The 24200-nt window shown below is 51.2% G+C and overlaps 1 protein-coding gene across 4 annotated transcripts in view; it reads right to left on the reverse strand.

The window, feature by feature from the left end:
• Positions 1–547: 547 nt before the first annotated feature.
• The window catches only part of LOC123350895 (thyroid adenoma-associated protein homolog), a 37738-nt gene continuing 14085 nt past the window's right edge, over positions 548–24200 (reverse strand). The window contains exons 13-31 of one of the 4 annotated variants that reach the window (XM_044989764.1): positions 23561–23665; positions 21902–22011; positions 21300–21460; positions 20425–20591; positions 19468–19653; positions 18428–18576; positions 16297–16440; positions 15254–15358; positions 13556–13756; positions 11943–12093; positions 10706–10952; positions 10070–10306; positions 9179–9404; positions 8470–8676; positions 7855–8093; positions 6715–6897; positions 4443–4709; positions 2754–2959; positions 548–1527 (exon numbers count right to left, since the gene is read on the reverse strand). In XM_044989764.1, coding sequence (XP_044845699.1) covers positions 1256–1527; positions 2754–2959; positions 4443–4709; positions 6715–6897; positions 7855–8093; positions 8470–8676; positions 9179–9404; positions 10070–10306; positions 10706–10952; positions 11943–12093; positions 13556–13756; positions 15254–15358; positions 16297–16440; positions 18428–18576; positions 19468–19653; positions 20425–20591; positions 21300–21460; positions 21902–22011; positions 23561–23665 — 3563 coding nt within the window. In that variant the 3' untranslated portion in view covers positions 548–1255. Of the gene's footprint in view, positions 1528–2753; positions 2960–4442; positions 4710–6714; positions 6898–7854; positions 8094–8469; positions 8677–9178; positions 9405–10069; positions 10307–10705; positions 10953–11942; positions 12094–13555; positions 13757–15253; positions 15359–16296; positions 16441–18427; positions 18577–19467; positions 19654–20424; positions 20592–21299; positions 21461–21901; positions 22012–23560; positions 23714–24200 lie in introns of all 4 variants that reach the window. The other 3 variants (XM_044989763.1, XM_044989762.1, XR_006573875.1) reach the window with 3 other exon arrangements.

A 24200-nucleotide genomic window follows, 5' to 3' on the forward strand; every position in this document is an offset into this window, starting at 1 on the left:
CATTTTGAAAATAACACTTGTCTGCCATGGCTGTTGCTTTGTGTATTTTAAGTCCTGTAGGAGGGATTAGCACAGCTGAGTTCACTTCCCTAACGAGGCTTTAGATGTTTCATTGAAGTATCGGTAATAGACAGAGAGTCAGTCAGCCTGGGACTTTAGTGCCTACAAAGAGGGGAGCGAAGGAAAGTTATGGCAGCCCTGACATTGTGTGTGTGATCTGCTCTCAGACGGGATCAGCTCCTGTGCGTATTCCCCACCCTCTCACTACATCATCCTGGAGAGTGACAAGTGAAGGGTCCCTTCTGTACTCTGAGCACAGGAACTCTGGGACAGAGGCTGTATCAGTGAGGCACGTGCTCAACAGAGACAAGATGAAGGCTCTGTTGGTATGGGATTGTTGTTGCACCAGCAGTTTGAACTAGAGTTAGACCATAAGTGAAGCAGCAGCTAAGCTTTGAGAGTCAGAGACTAACATTTGAGGAATCAGAGGGCATATGCTAACTGATTGAAAGGCTTTTCAAATGGAAAATACAGACACCCAGATTGCTTTATAACACGGAGTAATAGCAACACCCAATTAGGACTCTTTATTAGTGATAAAGTCCAAGCGACACTTTATTCAGCCAAAAGCATGTTTATTGACTCCTTATAACAGGAGCCACAAACCTGGATTAAAAAAAAGTGAAATAAGTGTGGGGGAGCCGAGTTTGAGATGTGTTCTCTCTGGTCCTTCGGGGAGTAGTGCATCCAACTCTCCTCATTACAGGGAAGCAATGTCTTGACCTGAGAATATTGGGCATACCAAGGAGCCTATGCTTTTCAGGTAGAGAGGAGCAGAAACATGGGCTAAGACCATCACTGGTATTTTATGTTGGTAGTGATGTAATTTGCAAAGCTGCCCTCTAAATGAAGAACTGGAAGCTGTCACCTCCTGGCCTGATCCAGAGAATGTGTGGTTGATAAAATAAGTCTGAGGAACCAAGATAACCTGAGGGGGAGAGGGGCCTGGATCCCGGGTAGTAGGACAGTGTACCACTGCCCTTTCCTGGCTGGTGAATGGGGAGCACCTGAGTTACATCAATAACCTACCAGTTCTGGATGGCTCCCAGCAGAGGAGAAATCAGGAAGGTGAGCACAGAGATCCAGCAGTGTCTCAGAACAGACATCTAAAGCACAGTGTGAAGAGCGCACACTCTGCCCCTTGGCTAATGGCTCATGGTAACTCAGTACAACACAGTTCTGCCACCCAGGATGATCAGACAGCTCTTACTGAGGACCTTGTATCTGTGATCCCATAGTCTAAACTGAAGGTGGGGGCCATTCCATGCTGGGCCAGCAGTTCCTGTACCAGCACAAGCTCCCTTCTCAGCTCCTGGGAAGTGCAGTGGATCTCTGAAGCACTGATGTGGGTCCTTTCCAGACCATCCAGCATGTGGGCCAGAAGTGTAGCCTTCACCAGTAGCGCTGTGACAGCAGCATGCACCTTTGCACACCCCAGAGCTTTCATATGCAAAGGTGCAATGGCCTCTAAAAGGGAGCAGAACAAGGCGTTAATAGGGTTAGGGTGTGGATAGGATATCGGTGGCCGTCAAAAGTAATTTTATAGAGACAGACGAGCGGGCAAATATTCCTGTTCTCACTGTCCCATCCTCTCCACGAGCCAAATTCCCATGTACGCCAGAGTGCAGATAAAGCACCACGCTGCTGTAGCAGGAGTTGAGCTGTCACTGAAAAACCAGTGTCACCCAGCAGCAGCATGACGGTGCAGAGCCATGAATACCCACCAGGGACTTCTGGCTTTTTTCTGTTCCTGGCACAGGTGAATTCCAAGAACACCTGACTTGGGCTGTCCGCACACGGCCCAGACACAGGCTTGTGCTTAAGCCTGTGCTAAGCTTCTCTGTTTGTTGTTTAGCTTTCTTCATTTACACAAATGCCAGGCAGCTCCACTGGGCATTGGCCTCAGCTTACCTTGGCTGCGCAGAGCACAGCCAGCCCCTCCCCAGCATGACAGCTCTAGTACAGAGACTCTACTGCAGTTTCCCTTGCCAAGGGCAAATAGTTTATTATGCAGGTAACATCACGGGGATTTCTGGATGCAATTTCCAGTTATCCAAAACCTCCAAGCTGCTTCTCATTCTCCAGTTTCACCCCTAATCGCTATTCGTGATACGCTCCTGGGAGCTGGCTGAACTGTGTGGTGAATTTGGCCAAAATACAGAAAACAAGTTAGGGTTGTCAGTCAATGGCACAGACCCTGCAAAGGGACAGTTATGGAATATAGTGGCTGTTCCCTGGCTTTTCCTTTGCACTCTTCGTTTTGTTCATCCCAGTCTCGGTGCTGTTTGAAGGGAGGCTGGTTTGTGGGGGGAAACACTGGAACAACAAACCTAAACGTAGCAGGTTTCTCTGCATGTGGATCGTGGGCTAGAGCCCAGGTGAATTGTATTAACCTGACTGAGAACAACATTGGAAAAAATGTAAAGAATACTATGAAGTCACTTCAACCCCAAGTTTAACGTAGCTTTGAAGTTGCAATATGGCAGGAAGTAATGTGCTGCTTCTTCCATTTTACTTTATTTAAAGCAATTATTCTAGCACCACATAGTTAAAGAGAGTGGCAATTAGTGCAGGTTCTACATATAAACAAATCTGTGCTTTATGAACAAGTGTCATGTATGCAACCAGCTTTGCTTTGGTTTTAAGGCCAACACCGGGAAGGGATTAGATGCGAGGCCAGTGCAGCTACGTACCTCGGCTCCACCAGTGCTTGCAGTGCTGCAGGTTGTGTAAGATGCTGGGTCCGGTGGCTTTCAGCCAGCATTGAGTGAACTCACAAAGCCGAGTAGAGGCGGGCGCCCTGTCTAGCAGCTGGAGGAGGAAGGGGAGCAGCAGTCGGGATAAGACAGCTGGTTCTGCAAAAACATTGGGTTCGTCTTCTTTATACAGACTGACCGCTCTGAAAGGGAAGCCAAGTCAAATGATAAACCCCACGTTTTGTCTCATTCATTGATCTGCTCCTCCAAACACCTCTGCACGATTTCACACTGTGATGGCACCGTGATGGGTGTTGCATGAGCAGACTGGGCCTTCTGTATTGGTGATGGGATTTCACGTATTTTGTGTCCACAGATTGAAAGGCCCAAGGCCTCCCTCTGTGGGGGACAGTTCCCTTGGGATGCTGACAACAATAATGTTTCCCATCTATAGAGCACAGTTTTACAGCCCATTAACTCCAGTCTCTCCCAGGGGAGCTGTGTGGATTAAGAAGTGTCATCTCCACTGTACAGAGGGAAAAGCAGAGAGATTAAAGGCCTTATTTTAAAATTTGAGTGCCTAAAGCAAGGCACCTATGTAATTGGCCTGATTTTGAGAGGTGCTGAGCACACACAACCACCAGTGAAGTCAATGGGAGCTATGGGTGCTCAAAACCTCAAAAAACCCCCAAACAAACAAAAAAAAACCCCTCAAAAAACCCCAAACAAAAACAGGGCACTTATTTAGGTGCTTGAATAGAGATTTGGATGCTTAAATTTAAGCCACGATTTTCAAACGTAGGTGGACTAAGTTACCTCCCCAGGTGGCACAGTGAGACTGTGGCAGAGATGGAGACAGAACTCAGTAGCCCTTGCCTTCTATTTTCAGCCTCACTTGCATCCAATCTGGACATTTTTATTTAAAAAACAAAAAACAAAGAAACCCCCAAACAGACCATTTCTTTGCAGGGCCTAGTTCTTAATCTGCCCTTATAAAAACAAGTCGTCCCTATGGCTTTTATTCTGGAATACCACCTGGAGCAGCTTCCTCCAGAAGCAGAAACAAAACCAGGCTGCATTTGCTCTTTTCACTCCTACCAGCAGACGGCGCATCCCCTCCTTGCCCTTTGCCAGCACGTAGGGATCACTGCATGTCTGAGCTGGCCCTTTACAAGCTGGTCACTTGGGCTCCCTCCTAAGAGGCAACTGAATTCTCATGATTTGCCTTCGTTCCTGAAGACAGGTTTCCCAGTCCTAGTCTGCACTATGGCTGCTTTGCAATACACTGCTGGCATAACCAGCCATGGCGGGACCTCACCAGGGTATTGGTATATTCCTGTGGCATGAAACCACCATAGACACTCTTAAGCCATTTCTAGTGTCTGCAGCTAGTGTTGGGAGGACATGGCTGGGAGAAAACTAGGAGTGGCCAGATCTTCCTACGCCACAGCAATCCCTAGCTCTCCTCCCGGCCCCTTGGGGCTACTGCCAGGCAGCTGCTCTAATACACACTGGGATACTGGACCAGTGCAAGTGGGATGTGGGAGCGCAAAGGTGCCTCAAAGCAATCTTTGTATCCCTTCTGGAGCTGCAGTGTGCCCTCCCCTTGGTCACAGCTGCAGATGGGTACTGAAATATTTCTGGTATGTGTCTCCTTAACACCGCTTTAGAAGCTTAGCTGCTCACTTGTTGGCCTCCAGTTCTGTCAAGATGTTGCTGAGATCCAGCGTGGGGAGGTGCCGAAGCAAAAACTCAAAGGTTTCTTGGCAGCCCCAGAACTTTTCCAGCAGGACACGCAGCAGGCACACCAGCCCTCTGTTACCCTGGATGAATACACAACTATCTTGAGGCTGCGCTCCCGACACGTGCTGAACAAGGCTGGCGAAGACAGAGGCTTCACGCCGTACTTCCGGATCCTCATCTTGTAGCAGGTAAATGCCCATGTCCATCACACTGAGTGGAAAAAGAAAGCAGACTTCATTTTAGTAGCATATGGTGCTATCCGAAGCATTTCTAAGCTGTCCAACTACAATGCCAGGGGATAATCTTACACGCTGTTGTAACTAACAGGAAACTTTGGATGGTCAATATCATCATTACTTGTTTCTGGTAGTGCTTGCAATGTGTCAGGTGTTACATACATGAAAGGCCCTGCTGCCATGAGCTTACAGTTGAAAGAGACAAAGCTAATAGATGGAGGTTGGGGGAAAGGGGGAAATATATCAGCAGAGTGGTCAGATGGAAACTAGCTATATCCTGGTAATGTTTGTTTAACAAAGATTCTTTCTTTTCTCTTTTGTAAAGTGACATACAATATCCTCAAGTACTCCACAACCTTGTCACAGTCAGCCTGTCTCTGTTCATCAGGGCAAAGTGCCCCATCCAATATTATATTGAGGATTTTCATGAGGACACTGTTGGGGAGAGTTGGACCCAATATTTACATTTTGTTTAAAAAAAATATTGTTTTACAAACCCTTAGGTCAACAGAAACGTTTCCAGTATTTTTATTTAAACTCCAACTTACAAGTCTTTTGTTTAAATATTCCTATGTTGTGTTTGCAACTAGAATATTGCAGAGTTGAGTTACCCTGCGTGAGGGCCAGAAAATGAACTCGTCAGTTTCATTTTCATTGTCCAGGCTGAATGGAATGCAGAGAGTAAATCAACAGTACTTTATAGCAAAAAGGAGCTGAGGCTTTCAGGTGTTAGCAGCACAGGTAAAAGCATCTTGTTTTTAAAAATGTGATTTGTAATTTGACAATGTCCCCTTTAATATTCGTCAATGCAGTTTTCCTAGTGTGAGTCTTCTATTAAATAGGCAAGTTATTAACCTTTAGGGCCAGAAATTGGGATTTTGGATGCTGGAGCAGTACTGGAAATGTGTATTGTCAACGGCCATCAAGAAAACCTGACTTTCATGCCACAAGTATTGCTCAAAGTCAAGCTGAATTAGCTCTTGCCAGGAAATTAAATATAAATAATATGAGGTTTTTTAGTTATAAAGAGAATAAAGATGGATGATATTTACCCCCCCCCCACATACATGAGGGGGTAAATAGCTGTTTAAGCTAAAGCACAGTGTTGGCACAAGAACAAATGGATATAAACTGGCCATGAACAAATTCAGGCTGGAAATTAGAAGAATGTTTCTAACCATCAGAGGGATGAGGTTCTGGAACAGCCTCCCCACAGGAGTTGTGGGGGCAAACAATTAGTTTCAAGAGAGAGCTGGATACATTTTTTTTTAGTGTGACTGTATGACGGGGTTGCTTGCCCTGGTGGGGGTTAAGGCTCAGCAGCCCGGAGGCCCATTTCTGGTGTACGTCGTATGGACCTAAAAGCTCATGCTCAAGGGTTTCAGCTGGCCACCTGCAGGGGTCAGGTAGAGATTTTCCCCTCCAGTGTATTCTGGGTTGGTTTTTTTAAATCTCCTTCCTCTGAAGTATCAGGGATGGCCACAGCTGGCAATGGGACATTGAATGGAGAGGGCCAGAACTCTGAGATGGCACCAAGCATTCTCTCTCTCATATATGCTTGGCTGGCTGGTTCTTGCTCACATGCTTAGGGTCTAACTGATGGCCATGTGTGGGGTCGGGAAGGAATTTCCACCCCCAGGTCAGATTGGCAGAGTTTTCGCCGCCTTCTGCAGCAGATGGGTGCGGGTCAGTTACCAGGATTACGTGGGTGTATCTCATTGAATCATTTCCTGCTGTTGGGGTGGGGTGGGGGGGCCTCAGGCATTGGTGCACTTCAGCCCCTCCTACTCTCTGCCTGTAGCACATAATACTCTAGTCTCCTGAGGGCTGGAATACTGTGGTCTCATTTCAGTGGTTGGGATCAGTGTGCGGGAGGTGGTGGTGGTGGTGGCCTGTGATACGAGGTGCGAGAGGTCTGTTGAGATGATCTGGTGGGTCCCTTCTGGCCTCAGCTCTCTGACTAAGTGTCAGCTACATACCGCACAGCCACCGACAGCAGGGATGGGCAGGAGGCTTCCAGGGCACTCTGAACCACGTCAGCTCCTGCCAGCTTGAGAGACCTTGCCGCTGCCAGTCTCAGCACCTCCGAAGAAATGGATCTGCTGCATCTTTCCAGCATCACACACCATCGCTCAAGCAGGGGATAATCCCGAAGCTTGGAACTGTCACAGGACAAGTGAGAGGGAAGGAATGTCAAAGTCAGGTCATTCCTTCTGGCTCCATCAGACACCGGCACTCAGCTGACTGCCCCAACACAGAATTCTCCCTTTTCAGGGAGGTTCTGTACCAATAAGCCAGACCCATGTCACTGCACCAGACTAGTGACATCCTTTGACATTGGTGCATTTGTTGATGTCCACTGCAAAAACTAAATCAAAATGCACTAAAGTATACCAGGTCCTGCAGCGAAGGGTCATGGGTCTCTGCAGTACACTGTGGAGAAGCAGTAGCACCTCTGGTTCTGTCCCTCTCACAGCAGTTACAACCTATTATTCTCCATCCATTCAAGCACAAGAGTCTGGGAGTCCTGAGAAGCAGGGCCATTTGAGTTCAAATGCTACACCAGGCACAAAAGGATTACTGTAGCTGCCAGTATTTTAGGGTGACACCTGCCCCAGGGCTCCTTGGACACACACCACTGTTTATGCTGTACCCTGCATACTGGACAATTCTCTACTGCACCGACACCTCTGTAACTGGCACCCCTACGTTTCTTAGCCAGCACCATTCTACGTGTCGCTGCAGGCAACAGCTCCTGTTCAGTTGCAAGTGATCTGCTTCTCTTCAATGTTTGAATCCTCGCTTTCTCGGGGAGTGGAGTAAATTGGTATCAGACCACCTACCACGCAGGGCAGAGTTGCAGTGCGGCACCGGTTAAATCGGTATCGTGTAAGGGCACATGCCTCCAATAAAATTCAATGCCAACCAAGTAAGAGCAAGAAGAAAAAAGCCAGGACAGACGCACAGACCTGAATATATTATATAGGCAATGCCAAAAAGCTGTCTGCTGTTGTAGGCATCAGTGCTGCTCCTACCGAACCCAGGGCAAAACTCTTATTGACGTCTATGGTCCATCAGAGAATTAGAGGGAGGGTACAGGAGAATAAGACTCTACTTACCCCAGGACAAAGAGCAAGCTGATCACAGAGAGTGCCTGGAAGAGGAGGTCTGGGCCAGGAGACTCTGTTTCCACCATAGATAGCAGGACATACACACATGCTGCTGCAGGACCCAAGAGTTTATGGAAAACATCCTGGGCCTGGGATGGAGGATTGCAGCACAGATGCACCAAAGCCTCCAGGTATAACTTCAAGAACTCCTTGTCCCGCCGACCTTGTAGCACTGACTTTAGGTTCTCCTGATGAAGAAATGGAAAGTTCCCAGAGAAATAAGGAATCACCGTCCCTCTCGGTAAAAGTCCTTTCGATTCGGGATGAGCAATGACGCTTCTAAAGCTAAACTGCAGCTGTGGAAGTGCGGTGGATTAACACTCTAGCCACTCACCTCTAGAGACTTGAGTTCAAACTCCCAGTAGGATGCGCAGGGAAAGGCATATGGTGTCAGTACTAAGTGAATGGCCTCAGCACAGTAGTTTCTAGGAACACCTAACTAGCTACGCTCATCAGAATGAGAGCTCAGAAAGGCACGATCTGTTTCGCAATGTGGGGGTGTTAGGACTGCACAGGTCCTGAACGTTCGCTCTGATTCAAAATCTCTATGGAGCCTTGCCTTACCAGTAACGTCAGCTGGAGACTCTCCTCTAAGTCCTTGCTTCTTTCTTCCTCCCCTTCAATCACCCATGTCAGGATGGCTGATTGGATATCAACATCTGCCCCTTGGAGGAGCAAGCAAACTGCACCAACTCTCTCAGCCCCAGCCAGGCTTGCTGCCTCCTTGCAGAGGAAGTGGGTGATGACTTGATGGAACACAGCGGAGCCCACCTGCAAGAAAACCAGAACAGCTGCTTATATGCTGCTCCATGAAAGGCTTTGCTTTCCAGACCGGGACAAGATCCCCTTGATGTGGGCCAGGTTTGGATGACTGCCCTACACTACATGCCCACTGCTAGCACATTGAATAAAAGTGAAATAGCCGGAGAACTAAATTTAACCTACATTTTCCCCTTAAGCAGAGATGCTCAAGGTTAAAGGCCATTCACCATTTTTGTAAGAACACCAGAGACTTTTTTAAAATCAGAGCATTTCTCTCCTTCTCCAGGCACTTTGCAAACACCAACTGGTTAAGCCTCAAAGGATCCCACTGAGAGAACGACTGCTTCTCATCCCTATCCTGTACTCCAGACCCAGCAGAGAGTTTACAATGGTCCATTGTGAGTTTGCAGCTTGACTGGTAGCATATTCCTGCTGCATATTCCTTATCCTTGAAGCTGTTTCTGAGGCCCCAGTGAGCCACAATGACCACATCCTCAGGAGAGGCAAATACCTGAAGCTTGGAAGATCTTGCCTTCTGCCCTGGCCCGAGGCTGTCCAGTTCACTGCTCACAACCTCTCGAAAACGCTTTGCAAAACCCTGGGTGCAGCTCCCTGCCAAGAGGGAGATGACTTGGAGGTAGGCTGAGCGAATTAGAGGGCACTGCTGTGCAGGGGTGACCAACCAGAACTGGCCTTCCATCTGGTGAGCCACAGACCGCATGGCATCTGGTGACAAACTGAAAGGAAACGGCAGAGTTTACTTAGCGAGGTACCAGTAACAATAGTTATGGACTCGCTGTTCCTAGGCACCTTGGATGCAGGAGCGTTAGCTTGTCTCTTTGAAAGGTGCTGGCCTAGTTCTCTCTGCAGACTGATGCATCACAATTCTGTTTCTTGGAAGGGGACAGGATACTGCATTGATAAAGGTCAGTCGCTATTAGACCACCCTGTATCCTGTCTTATGGTGGCGTCATTGGGCTCTTTCTTCTGTTTCTAGGGTGTGTGATGAAACCTTTCCCCCACCCCTGCAACCAAACAGAACATGAGGTCAGCGTACGTCCTTATGCATTGTCCCTGGCGCTCCATGAAGCAGCCAGCAGGGCTCCATGCAGTCTGGTCTGTCCTTATTTCTTGCCCCTTCGATAGCAAATGGAGCCGTTTCACAAAAGGCAGGATTTCCATAAGCACAGGAAGCGAGTCACCTGGTGAGTCTGTGATGGAGCCGCCTCTCTGCCACTCAGCTGGGAAGCAACATTCCTAGGTTAATTTCAGTGTCTGCCTCGGCATTCCTTGCCAGGCTGCTCACGCTATGCCCCTGGCTTTGGAGTTTGGATCTGAGGTCATGCCTTGCTGCCGTGAAAACAGAAAGGGAGTAAGGGAACGGCACTAGAAACCTACTCACCAGTTCGTGTCTGCAGTGTAAGCCAGCAGAGCCCGTATCTGCAGCAGACGCCCATGCAGTGTGTTGTGGGATAGGACACCGCCTCGCTTAGCTAAGTCCCCAGCCAGTCGCAGCAGGATCTTCCCGTATTCAGCTGTAGGGACAACAGGGACCAGGGCCTTGGCTGCCATCACTCGCACAGCGTAGATGGGGTTTCCTGCAAGCTGAAGCAAGGGCTCCAGGAAGCAAGTGGAGACGCTGCAGAGCGAGCAGTGCAGAGCGGGAAACAAAGCAAAGATTATCCTCCAGCTGGTCTACGTCCCTGCTAAACGGAGCTGAACGGACAGGGCTAGAAAAGGACAACAACAGCTCGAGAGCATGTCTCGGCTCTGCACGTCAGCTCCATGGGGCCTCTGAGCCCTCAGGACCAGCAGTGCCACTGCAGCGCCCCGCCATCGCGCAGCCCATCCTCCGCCAGGACGCAAGTGACCCAGACGAGGGCAGGGACCCTCCCCCTCTGCAGAAGGCAGCTGGATGCCATTGGCTCTGGGAGGCTGTCAGCCTCACACAGGCCGTAGGTAGCAGTGCCCCTGTGGGGACCCCCAGCCTGCACCCTGCCACCTGCCCATGGGGTGGTGGCCTCCCCATTTTCTCTACCTGCTCAGTCCATCTGCCCTGGGTTGGAGTTTTGCCAAGAGCGTGAGGATGGCATGGAGTGAGGGACAGAGGTGAAACCTCCCTCCCTCCGGCTCTCCTGCCGTCTCCAGAGCTGAGTGCAGCTCTCCCAGCAGGATCTCCCTCAGCTGCGGGTAGCGGCTGAAGAACACCTGAGGGCTCACCCCGTCCTGAGCACAGCTATCATCCCGGCTCCGCTTCGGACCCAGCACCCGAGCTGTGAGGGCGCCTGAAAGAAAACAAACGGGGGAAGGGCATCAGGAACCACGGCCATTGGCACATGGCAGCGATGAACCAGCAACCCACGTACTCTGCCCTGCGCTTCAGCATGAACAGCAAATCCACCAGAGCCGCGTTCAGGCAGAGGCAACACATTAGTGGTTTGAGCACAGAGACTCCCTGACGTCTCTCCTTGAAGCCTGCTTCAAATCCCAGCAGGGCTGGCTCAGTCATTCGTCCTTCCCAGGCAGGGAGATGGACTCCCATGCAATGTACTTGACGGGGGGCGCTCTCAAAAGAGACTCCGGAAAGCAGGTCCCCCCTGCTCTGCAGGGCATTAAAGATGCTGTGGCCTGTTTGCTGGGGTTTGCCTTGGGCCCTTGTCCAGCATCTCCCACTCCACTCGTTCTCATGCTGAGCCACCCTCCACCCCAGAGATGGCTGCATTTCATTGATGCCGTGTGTAGTGGGAGAGACGGAGACAAGTCAAAATTTAGATCCTGACTGGGACTGCCCCAAAGGTCAGCCCTGGGGTTTTTGCTTGGGACCATCTGTTGAGGGCAGTTTGGAAAATGCTTTGTGGGGGGTGGGATTCTGTATAAAACATTATTCTTAGACCCCTTAGGGAACAGCTACCGTGACTCTCCCTAAATAGCAAAGGAAGCGGCTAGCAGACCTGGTAAGCTGAGCATTCCTGATGTAGCCCAGCGCTTGCCTAATCTGGGACTCTAACAGATACGGGAATTAGCCTGTTCAGACTCACCATAGACTGGAGGACACGTTTTGCAAACCATACGACACTGTCTCCTCCCCACCACTATTATTCACAGCAGAGCTTCTGACATGCTCTTCTTGCTTTCTGTTCCATTAGTCCCTCAGAGGGCACGAAGGGCCGGGCACTGAGCAGAGCAATGGCCTTGCTCCTATGGAGGTTGACTGATGGAAGGACACCCATGCGTGCACCCCATGGCACTGCTAGGAAGAAGCAGCTATTACTCACTGAAGAGCTGGATGGCTGCGTTTCTCATGGCCCAGCTAGAAGAGCCTAGTGCCTTCAGAAGCAGAGCCATCATAGGCGTGACATACTGTAGCAGCGCCGTTCCTAGGCCAGAGCCACGCACCAGTGTCTGCAGCACGTGCAAGGCAGAGACCTGCAGAGAACACACAATAAAGATCACCAAGGTGGCCCAGGGACATCTTGGTGCCCACTGGCAGAAGGCAGTGCCCTGGGTCTGGTCTCTACAGAATCGTTCATCAAAGGGTTTCTGGTAAGGTCTCTAGTGAAAGCCTGTGCCACGCTGATCGTCATCATCATTGTGACATGTTTGTACAGATACTATGTAAGGAGGGGGTGTGTATGTTTCTTTCAGGTGGGAGCTGCTTATCCACCTGTCTGGCTATATGTAAATTGAGTACTGTGTACTTCACAACAGCTGTATGTTTACTGATTGACCGCAGTGCTAATTAAGAGATTGTGAAATCTCCATGGGAGATTCTCTGCAGGAAAAAACAAGTAGCAGGAGGTGCCCTGTTTACAAGTGATGACAGTGGATGGCTGGAACTATATCTGGAGATACAATGGTATATCCAGGTATCCTTCACTGAGGGGTCAAGCTGCCAGCTGGCTTGTTGTATGAACAAAGGATCACAGCTGGTCTGGCTCTGATGAGAAGAGAGAGACTTTTGGTGAGTAACCTTTGAGACAGGGGAATGTCTTGGCTCTAGAAAGCATGTTGTGATTTTATTTTATACGTAACCATTTGTTCCCATTAATTCTGTCTGCTTCTTCTCAAATCTCGGGTCTTTGTTAAATAAACTTTTACTTGGTTTCACTAATCCGAGTGCTGTCAGTTGAGTGGAGCGGTGGTTCTGAGGTGCAGCTGGTGTGTACTGTGCCTTTGGGAGCAGTGAATGTGGGGAGCGTGTAGTAGAATACGGGCTGGACTCTTCCAGGGGAAGCCTGGAGAGCTCAGGGGCTGCATGTGCCTATTCCTTACGTGCAGAGGAACCGTGAAGCCTGCGTGGGGCTGAGGGGGGGAGTGCTTGTGTTGCCTGTGGCTGGTGGAGTTTGTGAACTGACCCCTCACAGATATGGCTTCCTTACACTAAGGGCAGGTGGTAGCGAGGTGCCTTGCAGCCGTGGATACCACCCCCAGAAGTGTCACAGTCATTTCCCACTCAGAGCAGCTTTCGTTGCAAAGGAGCTTGACGTACTACACAGAATGCACACGAGTCACTTCGGGGTGGGGGTGGGGACACAGCAAACACTAGGCAATAGTTTGGGGCAGCGAAAAGGAAGCCGTCGCCCTCCGCTGGATTGGCCAGGGAAGGTAAGTGGGTGTGACGCCGCGGCGAACAGCTCTACTCTAGTGAAAACCAGCAGGACGCCGGGAGTGGGCACGAGTGGTTTGCTTGTGGGTCTGGTCTCCTCCGAGAGATGGTGCTGCAGGCAGCATAGGGACCCCAGCCGCGTTCGGAGGGCAGGGCGCTCGCTCAGCAGCATCACTGGCTGGGAGTCAGGAGGCAGCCTGCCTGGCTAACCAAGAGGCAGGTCTCTTCTGCTGCCTATCATCCACTAATGGAGCTGAGCTGCTCGGCGCTCAGGCCTCTCACCTGAGGGAGGTCCAGCGTCTGGTCCCAGTTCTGCGGGAGAGGCGTGTTGGCCAAGGCCAGTAAAGTCTGGATGCAGTGTGCTAGCAGAGGGCGCGCCTGGGAGGGATCCTCCCCACCGACGATACACAGGAAGAGCATGGGGAAGCCGGCTGCCCTGCGGGTAATGGAGCTGCTCCTGGGGCCGCTTAACAATTCCAAACCCTGAGAAACAAAAGCAGCACAGGAAGCTGTATGTGAGTGAGAGATTACACCTTGCCGTGTTCAGACTGGGAGTGCAGCTCAGGAGCCCTTAGCTCCCAGGCCTGTGCTCACACCGCTGGTCAATGCCCATGTTTGTTCTGTAATAAGTGCTGGGCGTGAGACAGTAACTCCTCAGTTAAAGTCATCCTGGTTAATGTTGTTTTGTTGATCAATTAGGGAACGTGCTCGTTTAAAGTTGTGAAATGCTCCCATTTGGCAGCCACCAGCTTTGTCTACTGCTTGCAGGAAGAGCAGCCTGTTGCAGCCAGCTGGTGGGGGCTTGGAACCAGTGTGGACCGGCAGCCCCGCCTTCAGCTCCCCCCTCCCGTAAGTTCCCTGTACAGCAGCTGCCCAGCAGGCTAGCAAGTGCAGCTGTCCCTCCCCACCACTGCCATGTGCTACGCCTGTCCTCTGCCTTGGAGCTGCTCCCCGAGGCTCCTGCTTGCTGGGGGGGGGGGGGGGAGGAAGAGGGCTAATGTCAGGGTGCCCCCCCTGCTCCTGCACCCTGCTTACCCCATCTTCCATAGAGCAGAGGGGGACACAGGACAGAGGGAGCTTGCCACAGCTGCGGTCTCAGCAAGCTGATCTAATTAACAAGGCAGTGTACTTAAGGGGAATGCACATATCTCCCTCCATTCCTGCTGCCTTGCAGAGTGAGCGAGTTAACCCTTGAGGGCTCAGCCAACTGCTAGTTCATCATTTAGCAGTAAGGGAAATATCCCACCCTCTGACTCCTTCACCTCAACCAAGCTTCACAATCATCATCAGTGTGTACCAGTATTAAATTGTTTGTTTGTTTAAAACTTATTGTGTGTGTGTGTGGTCTTTTGTCAGGTGAAAATTTTTTCCCTGGAACCTAACCCCCGCCATTTATATTAAGCGAATCCAATTTCCCCATAAGAATTAACATCGTTCGCTTAAAGTCACATTTTTCAAGAACATAACTACAACCTTAAGTGAGGAGCTACTGTACAGGGTTGGTACGCATGGACTTAACAGCTGAGAGGGGAGAGCAGGATCCAAAGGGCGTTCTGCTTAGTCCTCAGTGGCTGTAGGCTGGTTTGGGAAGAGGGGTTCAGTGGAGTGGAAGGGCTGCTCAGACTTTTGGGGTGTACAAGGCCCCAGCAAGGGATTTGGGGGAATACAGCAATGATCTTTGGTCCTTAAATTTACAACTGTTCTAAACCTCTCTGAAAACAATACATGGGTGTGTGCTCAGAACAATATATGAGTGAGGGGTCAGAGGTCAATGATTTGCCAATCAGAACTCTGAACTGATTAAAGTTAATTAGTCTGTATCCCCTTCCAGAAGGGGGCTGAGTTTTCCTGTGTTTGAACACGGACTGGTACCCTGATCCTAACTGAGGTCTTTGGGTACCTCTGTAATATAAGTAACAGTTACCTTTAACCGAATGACCTTCTCCCCCTGGTGCCTAGAGCGAGAAATGGTTGCAATACCTGTGCCAGCATCGTTCTTGGCACCGCCTGCAGTTCTGCATGAGGATGATTCAGCAAAGCAGTGCAAAATTTGGTGAATCCCATGCTGCAGCCTTCAACTGCTCCCTAGGACAGAAGAATACTCAGGGCTCTGCAGGTTCAAAGGGCTTCCCTTCTGCTCCCTAATCAACCCTCACCGCAGCCCCATGAGGGGGACACTCGCCTCTTTTCACAGATGAGGAAGCAGAAGCAGATAAATGTAATGCCTTGGTCAAAGCTGCAGCAGTTAAGTGTCAGCGCCGGGATTAGAAATCGGGAGCTCCTGCCTCATAGTCCCATGCTTATCAAAGCCCCTGGCCTACATGATAAAACATTAAAACGGAAGATTTTCGTGGAGCAGAGAAGTGGATTTTGTGGGTGAGGCTAATTATGAATCTCCGCTGTGGATTCAAAGGGGACAGTCAAGCCACTCGCTTGTCTCACGTGATACATCAAACCCCCACTGGGGTTACCACACATTGTCTAGCCCCTGCAGTAGCCCAGAGGCTGTGACAGAGCCCATAGCGCTATCTAAGAAACAGTGACATGACCAGCTGCATCCACCCAAAGGGATCCAGGTGAACTGGTGGGACACACGGAAGGTAGGTCAGGAAGAAGAAGAGAGGGGATGTTGGACGCTGTTCTGTGGTCATTGCCACTGTCCAAAGCTGTAATGACTGGCTCCAAATGGAGCCCTGCCGTCTCCCTGGCCAGAAGTTGGCCCTTGTAAGGGTTAAATGGAGACGTACTGGTGGGAAAACATCTGCTGGATGCTTTCCTGGGTGCTGTAAGTCCCCAGTAGCCCCATTAAAGTCAGTGGAGTTGTTCCAGTGTCACGGGGTGTAACAGCAGAATCGGACCCAGGGACCTCACGAATGGCCCTTAAATGACAGACCTTACTGTCCCCAAGCGACAGTGACATGAGCCCTGGGCCATTCAGAAGGGAGGGAGACCCCTCTGTCAGGCCTGAGATGGGACGGAGGGTGTGGCACAGCCTATCCATCCGGGCCGGACGCTGTTCTTACCCAGTGCCGGCACTTCAGCAGCACTTCCTGAAACACTCTAGCCGCCATCTTGACCACCGTGAGTGGCAGGAGCGGCTCAGGCCCTGCCGGTGGTGCCAGAGGGAGAATCTTCTCCACGAGGCCTCCCAAGAGCAGCCCTATTTCCTGCGGGGGCCAAAGAAACAAACCAAATTAGGCGTGAGAGCAAGACTTAGCTCAATTGACGTGGCCTCTCTCCTCCGTGGGGCTAGTGAGGGATTTGGTGCATTGCTGGCTAAGAGCATCATTACGCTCCAGGGCGCTTCAAAACGCACATGGCGCCCGGCAGACATGCCTCAGCCCGGTTTCCACTGGCACAAACTGAAGAGCCCCCTCCAGCTGGTCTTTCGCTTTGCCCTCCCTTCACCCTTGCCCCAGTCAATGCTTCAGTAAGGTGGGGACTTTATACCTATGCAGTCTCTGGCAAGGATCAGTCTGAGCCCGATTTGATCCTGCTGCCATTGAAATGGTAAAAACTCCCACTGATTTCAGTGGGAGCAAGATCAGGTCCCTGATTATCCCATCACGTGGATCACTGATGTTTGCGAGTACCCAGGAATCAAACCAGACAGGCAGAGAGCAGCAAGTCTCTGTCGTGCAAGGACCCTGCACGTTCTGGGAGGCATTTTAACGCCAAGGCAAATCCATCAGGGTGTCGTTTATTATTGCTAAAGGGCAATAGCTAAGACTAGTGCTTTGCAGACTAGTGTGAGAAGCCCAGGTCCCTGCCCTGAGACGCTCAGTTAAGCAACGTACAGATAAAGGAGGTGGGGGGACGGCTGGAACAAAACCATCTGATTGTGTAACGCTGAGGCGTGGCAGAAGGAAGCGGGAGAGGACAGGTAGCAGAAGGTGGTCACAGATGTGAATGTTCAGGAGTGCCTTGAAGGAGAAGAGGCCGGTGGCTAGGAAACATGGCTCTAATGAACGCTCCCTCAAGCCGTTCACAATTCTTTACTGGTCTGGCAGCCAAGTGCAAAACTCTCTCTTCTGCCTTTCCAAACATGCGAGTCAGTGCTAGAAATAATTTCCTAGCTGAGCCTGGCCCTCAAACCCCTCAGTGAGCAGTGTAGGAACTGGCTGATCCACCGAGTCAAATCACTAAGAGCAAAATTCTCCTGGAACAGGGCCAGTTCTGCTGCAGCCAAGAGCCGCTGTCCTGCCGTGTGTTTCCTGTGACGATTTGACTCAGCAGCAGAGTTATCATCTAGGCCTAGATCGTCACAGGAATTTAGGCTCCCACCTTTCAGTGAAGTCAATGGGCGTTAGGTGTCTGAACAGCACTGTGGAGCTGGGCCAGAGATTCTAGAGAATTACACAGAAGCCTCTAGTGATAGAGACACCAGACACCTGGCACATTGTTACAAAGGCTCCATGGTGCTTGATCTTGCTAGCCAGCAGCAGGAAATGCTTGGAAGAACTGTCCTCATTTAAAAAGCCATCCTAGTGCAAGACTATATAGGAAGGGATCCATTCCCCAGCTGGTACCTGGGACTAGCAGAACAGCAGCTGAATCAGGAAGACTCAGGGATTGGTGCAGAGAGGCAAGGGGAATGGGGCGGGACCTGAAGCAGCTGGAGCCCATTAGGGTCTCAGGAAACCAGTCAACTATTTACTATTTAAAAGGAGGAGGCAGCACTGACACTGAGGAGGCAGTAACAACTAGTGAGCAAGCAGGTGAGTCGGCTCCGTCCACACCAACCGAGCGTTTGTCTTGGCTTGTGTTTAACCCTGGGGTAAAGGAGTTCGGGCCTGTTATGTCTCTGACAGAGGAAATCAGATTGAGGCCTGGGAAAAGGGCCCTTTTTGTTTGCCCTGAGTGTGAAAAGGGGGAATTCCAGCACTGGGGTTAGGTGAAGCTGTAAAGGGAATCCTTTAAAAAACCAAACCCCTTAGTTGCCTGGGTTTTCTTTGGCAGAGGACCCAGTTCACTTCTCAGCTAGAGTGACAGAAAGGATGCAGGAGAAGACTAGGTATCTGGCATCCTTCCCCCTGCTTCCCAAACCAAAGGTGTCCCCTGTCCTGGCTGCCTCCCCTGTCCCAAGCCTCTTGATGACAGAACTCTACTGGCAGGGTCTTAGCTCCCTTCAGGCCGCTTATGGAAGCTCCTTACCTTCACGGAGACCCAGCAGCAGGTCAGGATAAGGTTGTGCTCCTCGGACAGCAGGATGGAGTCCTCCCCATCCTGCTGCTCCAGGCCTTTCCCCAGCATGATAAGGGAGCCAATAGCATTTACCATGTCTGCAAATGAAGGAGCAGCTGCTGCAAAAACACAAGCAGAAGGCAGATTTGTTTTAGCCACAGCACAGGTAATGATGGGTGGGGAGGTAGAGGAGAGCCTGCTATGGGTATGAAATCCAGAGAAAAGGAGAATGGAAATGGCCTTACAAAGGCAGATGGTCACCTGAGTCTTGCTTAAGTCTGAGAAGGATCAAATCCATGATCTTCTGATTTGTGGGTGGAGAGAGAGTGAGTCTCAAACTTCCATAGTGTGGCCAGTAGCTAAAGAGAGGTTGTGGTATAGACCCCACCCTTCCAACCCATGATCCTGTGGACTCTCCCTGCGTGACTGTGTGACATACCTGTCGTAACTGCAGTTGTGTGTTCAGGTTTTTGTTGTCTTTAAAGTGCCATGTTCCTTCTTAAAGTCAATTGTTGTCTCCTTCTGCCCTTTATTTCCCTTTTCCCCAACCCCCCGGTATGCTCTTCTCTCCTCCTGCTCATTCTTCTCTGCCATCTGGGCCCCTTCTCCACTGTCACTTGGTTGCCTTAACCCTTGCTGTCCTAGCCATTCTGTCTGGCTACCTGAGCCCCTTCTCCTGCTGGGCACCCTACCGTGTGTTCATCCTGCCCTGGGCATTCCTCCTCTCCTTGGCCACTCCAGTCCCCTTTCCTCCTCTTATGGAGCAGCAGCCTCTTTTAGAGGCAGTTAGGTGGAAACAAGAGGAAGCAGGTGGTTTTCACAGACCTGCAGTCGGCTCTTTGGAAAGAAGAGCTTGGAGGGCTGCAGAGGCAGCTGGAAATGAGACCACCTGTGACCAGCCAGCTTTCTGCAATCCACAGTTTAAGAGCTCTTGGCACATGATGGAGGCAGGCGTAGTTGAAAGGGCATGACACTGGGGGGGGGAGGGCTGGCTGGGAACCCTTCCTCACCTGGCTGGTTGGCGTTGGGCCCCTGCCTGCTCTGGAGCACCCCCAGGAGGAAGGTGCTGATGTCTCCCAGCAAGATCACCAAATGGCTGAGGAGTTCCTGCCAGCTCTGCACGTGCTCCCCCTTCAGCATGGAGACTGCCCCCTCCGGTACCTCAAGCAGACACCTCCGCAGCGCCGCCATCACTCCTACACAGATAACACTCCAGTTATCGCAGGGCTGGACGCTTGCATGTTCCCTTCCCATGTAATCCCCCAAATGAGCTGGGTCCCTGAAGTTTAGCGAGAGCTGGAGGCAGCCCGTGGCAAAGAACCGCTGTCCCTAGATGATATCCGCACAGTACCGGCAGAGGGCCAGGTATACAGTCAAGCTCCCTTCCTGGAGACGTGGCGTTCCAGATAGATAAGATACATAACTCCAACAGGAGCTGTTTAATAGCGTGTGGAAATGGGGCTGACGTTTGGGACAAGAAGGGAAAAAATACTGTGCTGAGGGGGATCTGAGGCCAGGGAAAAGTCAGTAGCCGCTTGGAAATCGAGCCAGAGCAGCTGGAAATAGTGCCACGGACAAGTGGCCAACATCTCAGCTCTCCATTCCACAGCAAGCTCGACCCTTGTCCCAGCCCATAAATACACAGCATGTTTCATCTCCAACATACTTCTCAAAACGCTCGCCCCTCATCACACGGCCTATGTGACATAGCTAGGGCTGCCTCAAGCCCAGACGGGGACATGAGCAGAGGGGTGAAGCAACTTGCCCAAGGCCACAGGGAATCTCTTTGTCGTTTCTGGGAGTGGAGTTAGTTGTGCTGTGCTCAGGCCAGTTACTGGCTACATGATTTGCTGAATCATAGACCTGATCCATCACATGACACACAGCTGTAGTGTGACAGGACTGCAGGGGAGAGAAGGGGCATGGGAGCTCTGATGTCTCCCTCCCCATGATGCCCGGGGACGCACCATGCATTGAGTTAGTGCTCGCTGCCTGCAGCAGGTCTTGACAAGCCATGGCGTAGTGAGCTTGCAACATGCGAAGAAGATACTGAGCAAAGCACAGGCCTCGGTGCTGCGGAGTTGGCGCTGCTTTTCCCTCTGGGAATAGTCTCTTCAAGGTGCTGCCGTCTGACCTGGAGGAGGAGGAGGAGGCAGATGCTAACACCACTGACAAACCTCAGAGGGAGCCCTCGCCTAATCTGGCACAGTGACAATCCTCACCGCCGAGGGCTGGAGGCCTTGTGTCCTAACATTGGTAACACACCATCGCCTTCAAACTTTGTAAGGTTACTTCAGAGCACGGGCCACTGCTGCCTGGCCTCCTGTCCTGCTGAGGTGAATTATAAGTGACCCCTCTGAATAGTAAGAAATATTAATGTTCTCGCTTCATAGCTACTTGTTTTGTTTCTTTAAATACTACATCCTGAATGCTAAGGCAGATGTCAGTATTGTTCCCTAGGAAGCAGGAGAAATCTATTTGGTCAGGGGCAGGGCGGGTGTGCTGAGAAAGAAAAATCAAATAGTTCTATTTCAGGTGGGAAAAGACACTTCAGACAAAATCTGGCATGAGGATCTGTCCTCTGGGATCACAGAGGCAGAGGATTAAACAAGCGGTTGGATGTTGATGCCCTGTCTGAGTCTGAGATCAGAGTAACTGGAAAGACATTTGAGCGCTATGTAAGCGATATCAAACTGGTTGGAATCGGGAGTCAGCTAAGCAAGTCATGGTGAGCTGTGTGTGTGGACAGACAGGATTATGTACACACTACCGGGTCTCCTTCCCACATGGCCCCTGTCTAAGTCCTTTCTAGAGAAAACGAGAGCGAGAAGCCAGTCAGTACTTCTGGAGGATGGTTTTCATCAACACCGCTCCTGCTTCTGCCTCCTGCACTCTGGGGCTGCTCACAGCCTCCCGGGCACGCTCAAACAGAGCCACAGCAATGGGTTCTGGGAAAGCCGGTGGAAAGTAGCGGATGAGCAGCTCTGATGCCAGCTCTCGGACCTGCCAAGAGAGGAGGGGGGTGGAGAGAGGGGAAGGTTATGTCAGGACACAGGTGAGGAAGCAGAGAGAGGCTATGGGGAGCAGGAATCCAGAGCCAATAGAACCCATTCAGGCCTCTGATTCTGGAAGCAAAAGGGGCACCCGTCGTTACTTTGCTCTTCTGTACTGCCGTGGTGGCGGGAGGCTACTGGGGTTCCGACAGAGCACAAGAACACAGGCTACCAGCAGCAGCACGCGCAAGGAAAGCTGGCAGCCAGATCTGCCTCTTTACTGAGGGGGCCAGCGTCCCCAGCGCTGTCCCTGCCCAATCTTGATAGGGTCCCCTGCTTCCGTTCAGTTAAACAGGCCACTCCTGCTGCTCAAGCCAAGCAGCTTCTGTTATCAATTCCAGCTGCCCACAACACAGAGCTGTGGCAGTGTTGGGGACAGAGGGCTGCTCACCTCATTCGTACTGTCCTGCAAGCAGCTCAGCAGTGCCAACAAGTTGCTTCTAGAGAAAAAGTCCCAGCAGCCCTTCTGCCCGGCCCAGCTCAACAATGCTGCCATGTTCTCTGTGGTGACAGAAAGGCAGGACGGTGAGATGTAGGCAGTAAGTGTTGTCAGGGCTGAACTCAATCGAAAGGGTGGTGGCAAGCAGCAGGGAAAATGGGTCCTGCTACTTCATAACGACTCTGGTTTATTCTCTGCTGCCAGTGCTGGGAAAGAAGGGCTTTTTATCCTGTACAGTCATGCAGCTGCAGAACCTTTGTCCCCAACCCCAAGGGCTCCCCTGTGCGAGGGAATGAGGGAGAGCAGAGTACCCAACGCAGCTTCTGCTGCACAGCGTATTGCTGCAACAATGCACTGTCAGTGCTGGAAGTACAAGTTAGCGTTAACTGGGCTGGGGGCTGCAAACTAGTTTCTATCCAATGAGCCCTTGGGTGGGTAAAGATTTGACTCCACTGAGCCTTGTGCCATCTCACACACATGGGAGCTTATCATAGGTAGGGCCCTACCAAATTCACGGCCATGAAAAACGCGTCACAGACCACGAAATCTGGTCTTTTGTGTGCTTTGATCCTGTACTCTACAGATTTCACGGGGGAAACCAGCGTTTCTCAAACTGGGGGTCCTGACCCTAAAGGGAGTTGCAGGAGTGTTGCAAGATTATTTTAGGGAGGTTGCGGTATTGCCACCCTTACTTCTGCACTGCTGCCTTCAGAGCTGGGCAGCCGGAGAGCGGCAGCTGTTGGCCAGGCACTCAGCGCTGAAGGCAGAGCCCCGCCAGCAGCAGCAGAGAGTACGGATGGCACGGTATGGTATTGCCACCCTTCTGCACTGCTGCCTTAAGAGTCGTGTGGCCGGAGAGCAGCGGCGGCTGCTGACTAAGGGCCCAGCTCTGCAGGCAGCAGCGCAGAAGTAAGGGTGGCAACCCCATCCCAGGCCATCCTTCCTTCTGCGCTGCTGCTGGCAGCGGCTCTGCCTTCAGAGCTGGGCTCCCAGCCAGCAGCCGCCGCTCTCCAGCTGCCCAGCTCTGAAGGCAACGCCTCTGCCATCTACAGTGCAGAAGTAAGGGCGGTACCACAACCGCCCCTACAATAACCTTGTGACCCACCCCCCCACCTCCTTTTTGGGTCAGGACCCCAGCAATTACAGCACTGTGAAATTTCAGATTTAAATAGCTGAAATCATGGAACTCTTGATTTAAAAAAATCCTATGACCGTGAAATTGACCAAAACAGACTGTGAATTTGGTAGGGCCCTAATCATAGACAGGTCAATGCAGAGTCCCGAACATTCCTCATATAATGTCAGAGGCTCTTGATTATTTTATTTTTTTTCTTCCCACCCCAACCCCTCCAGGGACGTAGACTCCCAGCTGCTCATCAGCAGCCCCCAGAGTTGAGGGCCAAAGCATGTAGATGGAGGTTGTTTGTAAAAGGCTACAGAATATTTTTCTGGATTTGATACACACACCCCCAAATCACATGGAGAGGCCATTCCGTGAGGGCATTTTAATGTGGACACCCTGCTGACGGCTACTGATGGGGGTCAGACGCAGACAGGCTGAGGAATCGACTCAGAGCTCATTCGGTTCAGGGGTGGCCTGCTGTTACCCACGTGGAGGCTGCCCCTTCTTCCTGGCGGGGCTCCAAGTGTCGGTGCAGGTCTCCAGCACCGCGGCCAGGAGCAGCAGGGCAGTCTTCTTCCTCTGGTAATTTGACCCTGGGCTCAGAAAGGAAATGCTTAACTGCAGCAGCCACTCCACAAAATCTGTATGGGGGGGGAAAAAAAGCACCTCTGGGTTACTTGTGAGCGCTGCACAGAGGGAGGGCGGGGTGAACCCTCTGGAGCAGGAGGGTGCACCGGCTCGTCACACTAGATTGACTATAAGGTGGGAAAGTGCCTGGCTACCGAGGGGCTCCCCAGCGTCTAATGGTCAATTGGCACTTCGGGACAACAGAGGGACTAGGACTTGGCTCCAGCTCCTCCAAAGCCCAGGCCCCAGCTGTCAGCTGTGCCAGCCCTGTGACACACAGCTGGTGGCTTTGATTTCTGTCCCACAGAACGCACTGACATGTACGTCAGCCAGTTCACCTGCTTCCGATTAACTCCACGGGGGATTTTTTTACTTGAAAATCTACTTTTCGCTCTTAATGGTGACTCTTTGCTCAGCCTGGGTGACGGAAAACCCACTCACGAGTTTCACGTTTGTTCACACTGTTTTGCTATGTTCAGAGAAAGTATCCCCCAGCCTAGA

Source organism: Mauremys mutica, chromosome 16, assembly GCF_020497125.1.
Source record: "Mauremys mutica isolate MM-2020 ecotype Southern chromosome 16, ASM2049712v1, whole genome shotgun sequence".
NCBI lineage: Eukaryota > Metazoa > Chordata > Testudines > Geoemydidae > Mauremys > Mauremys mutica.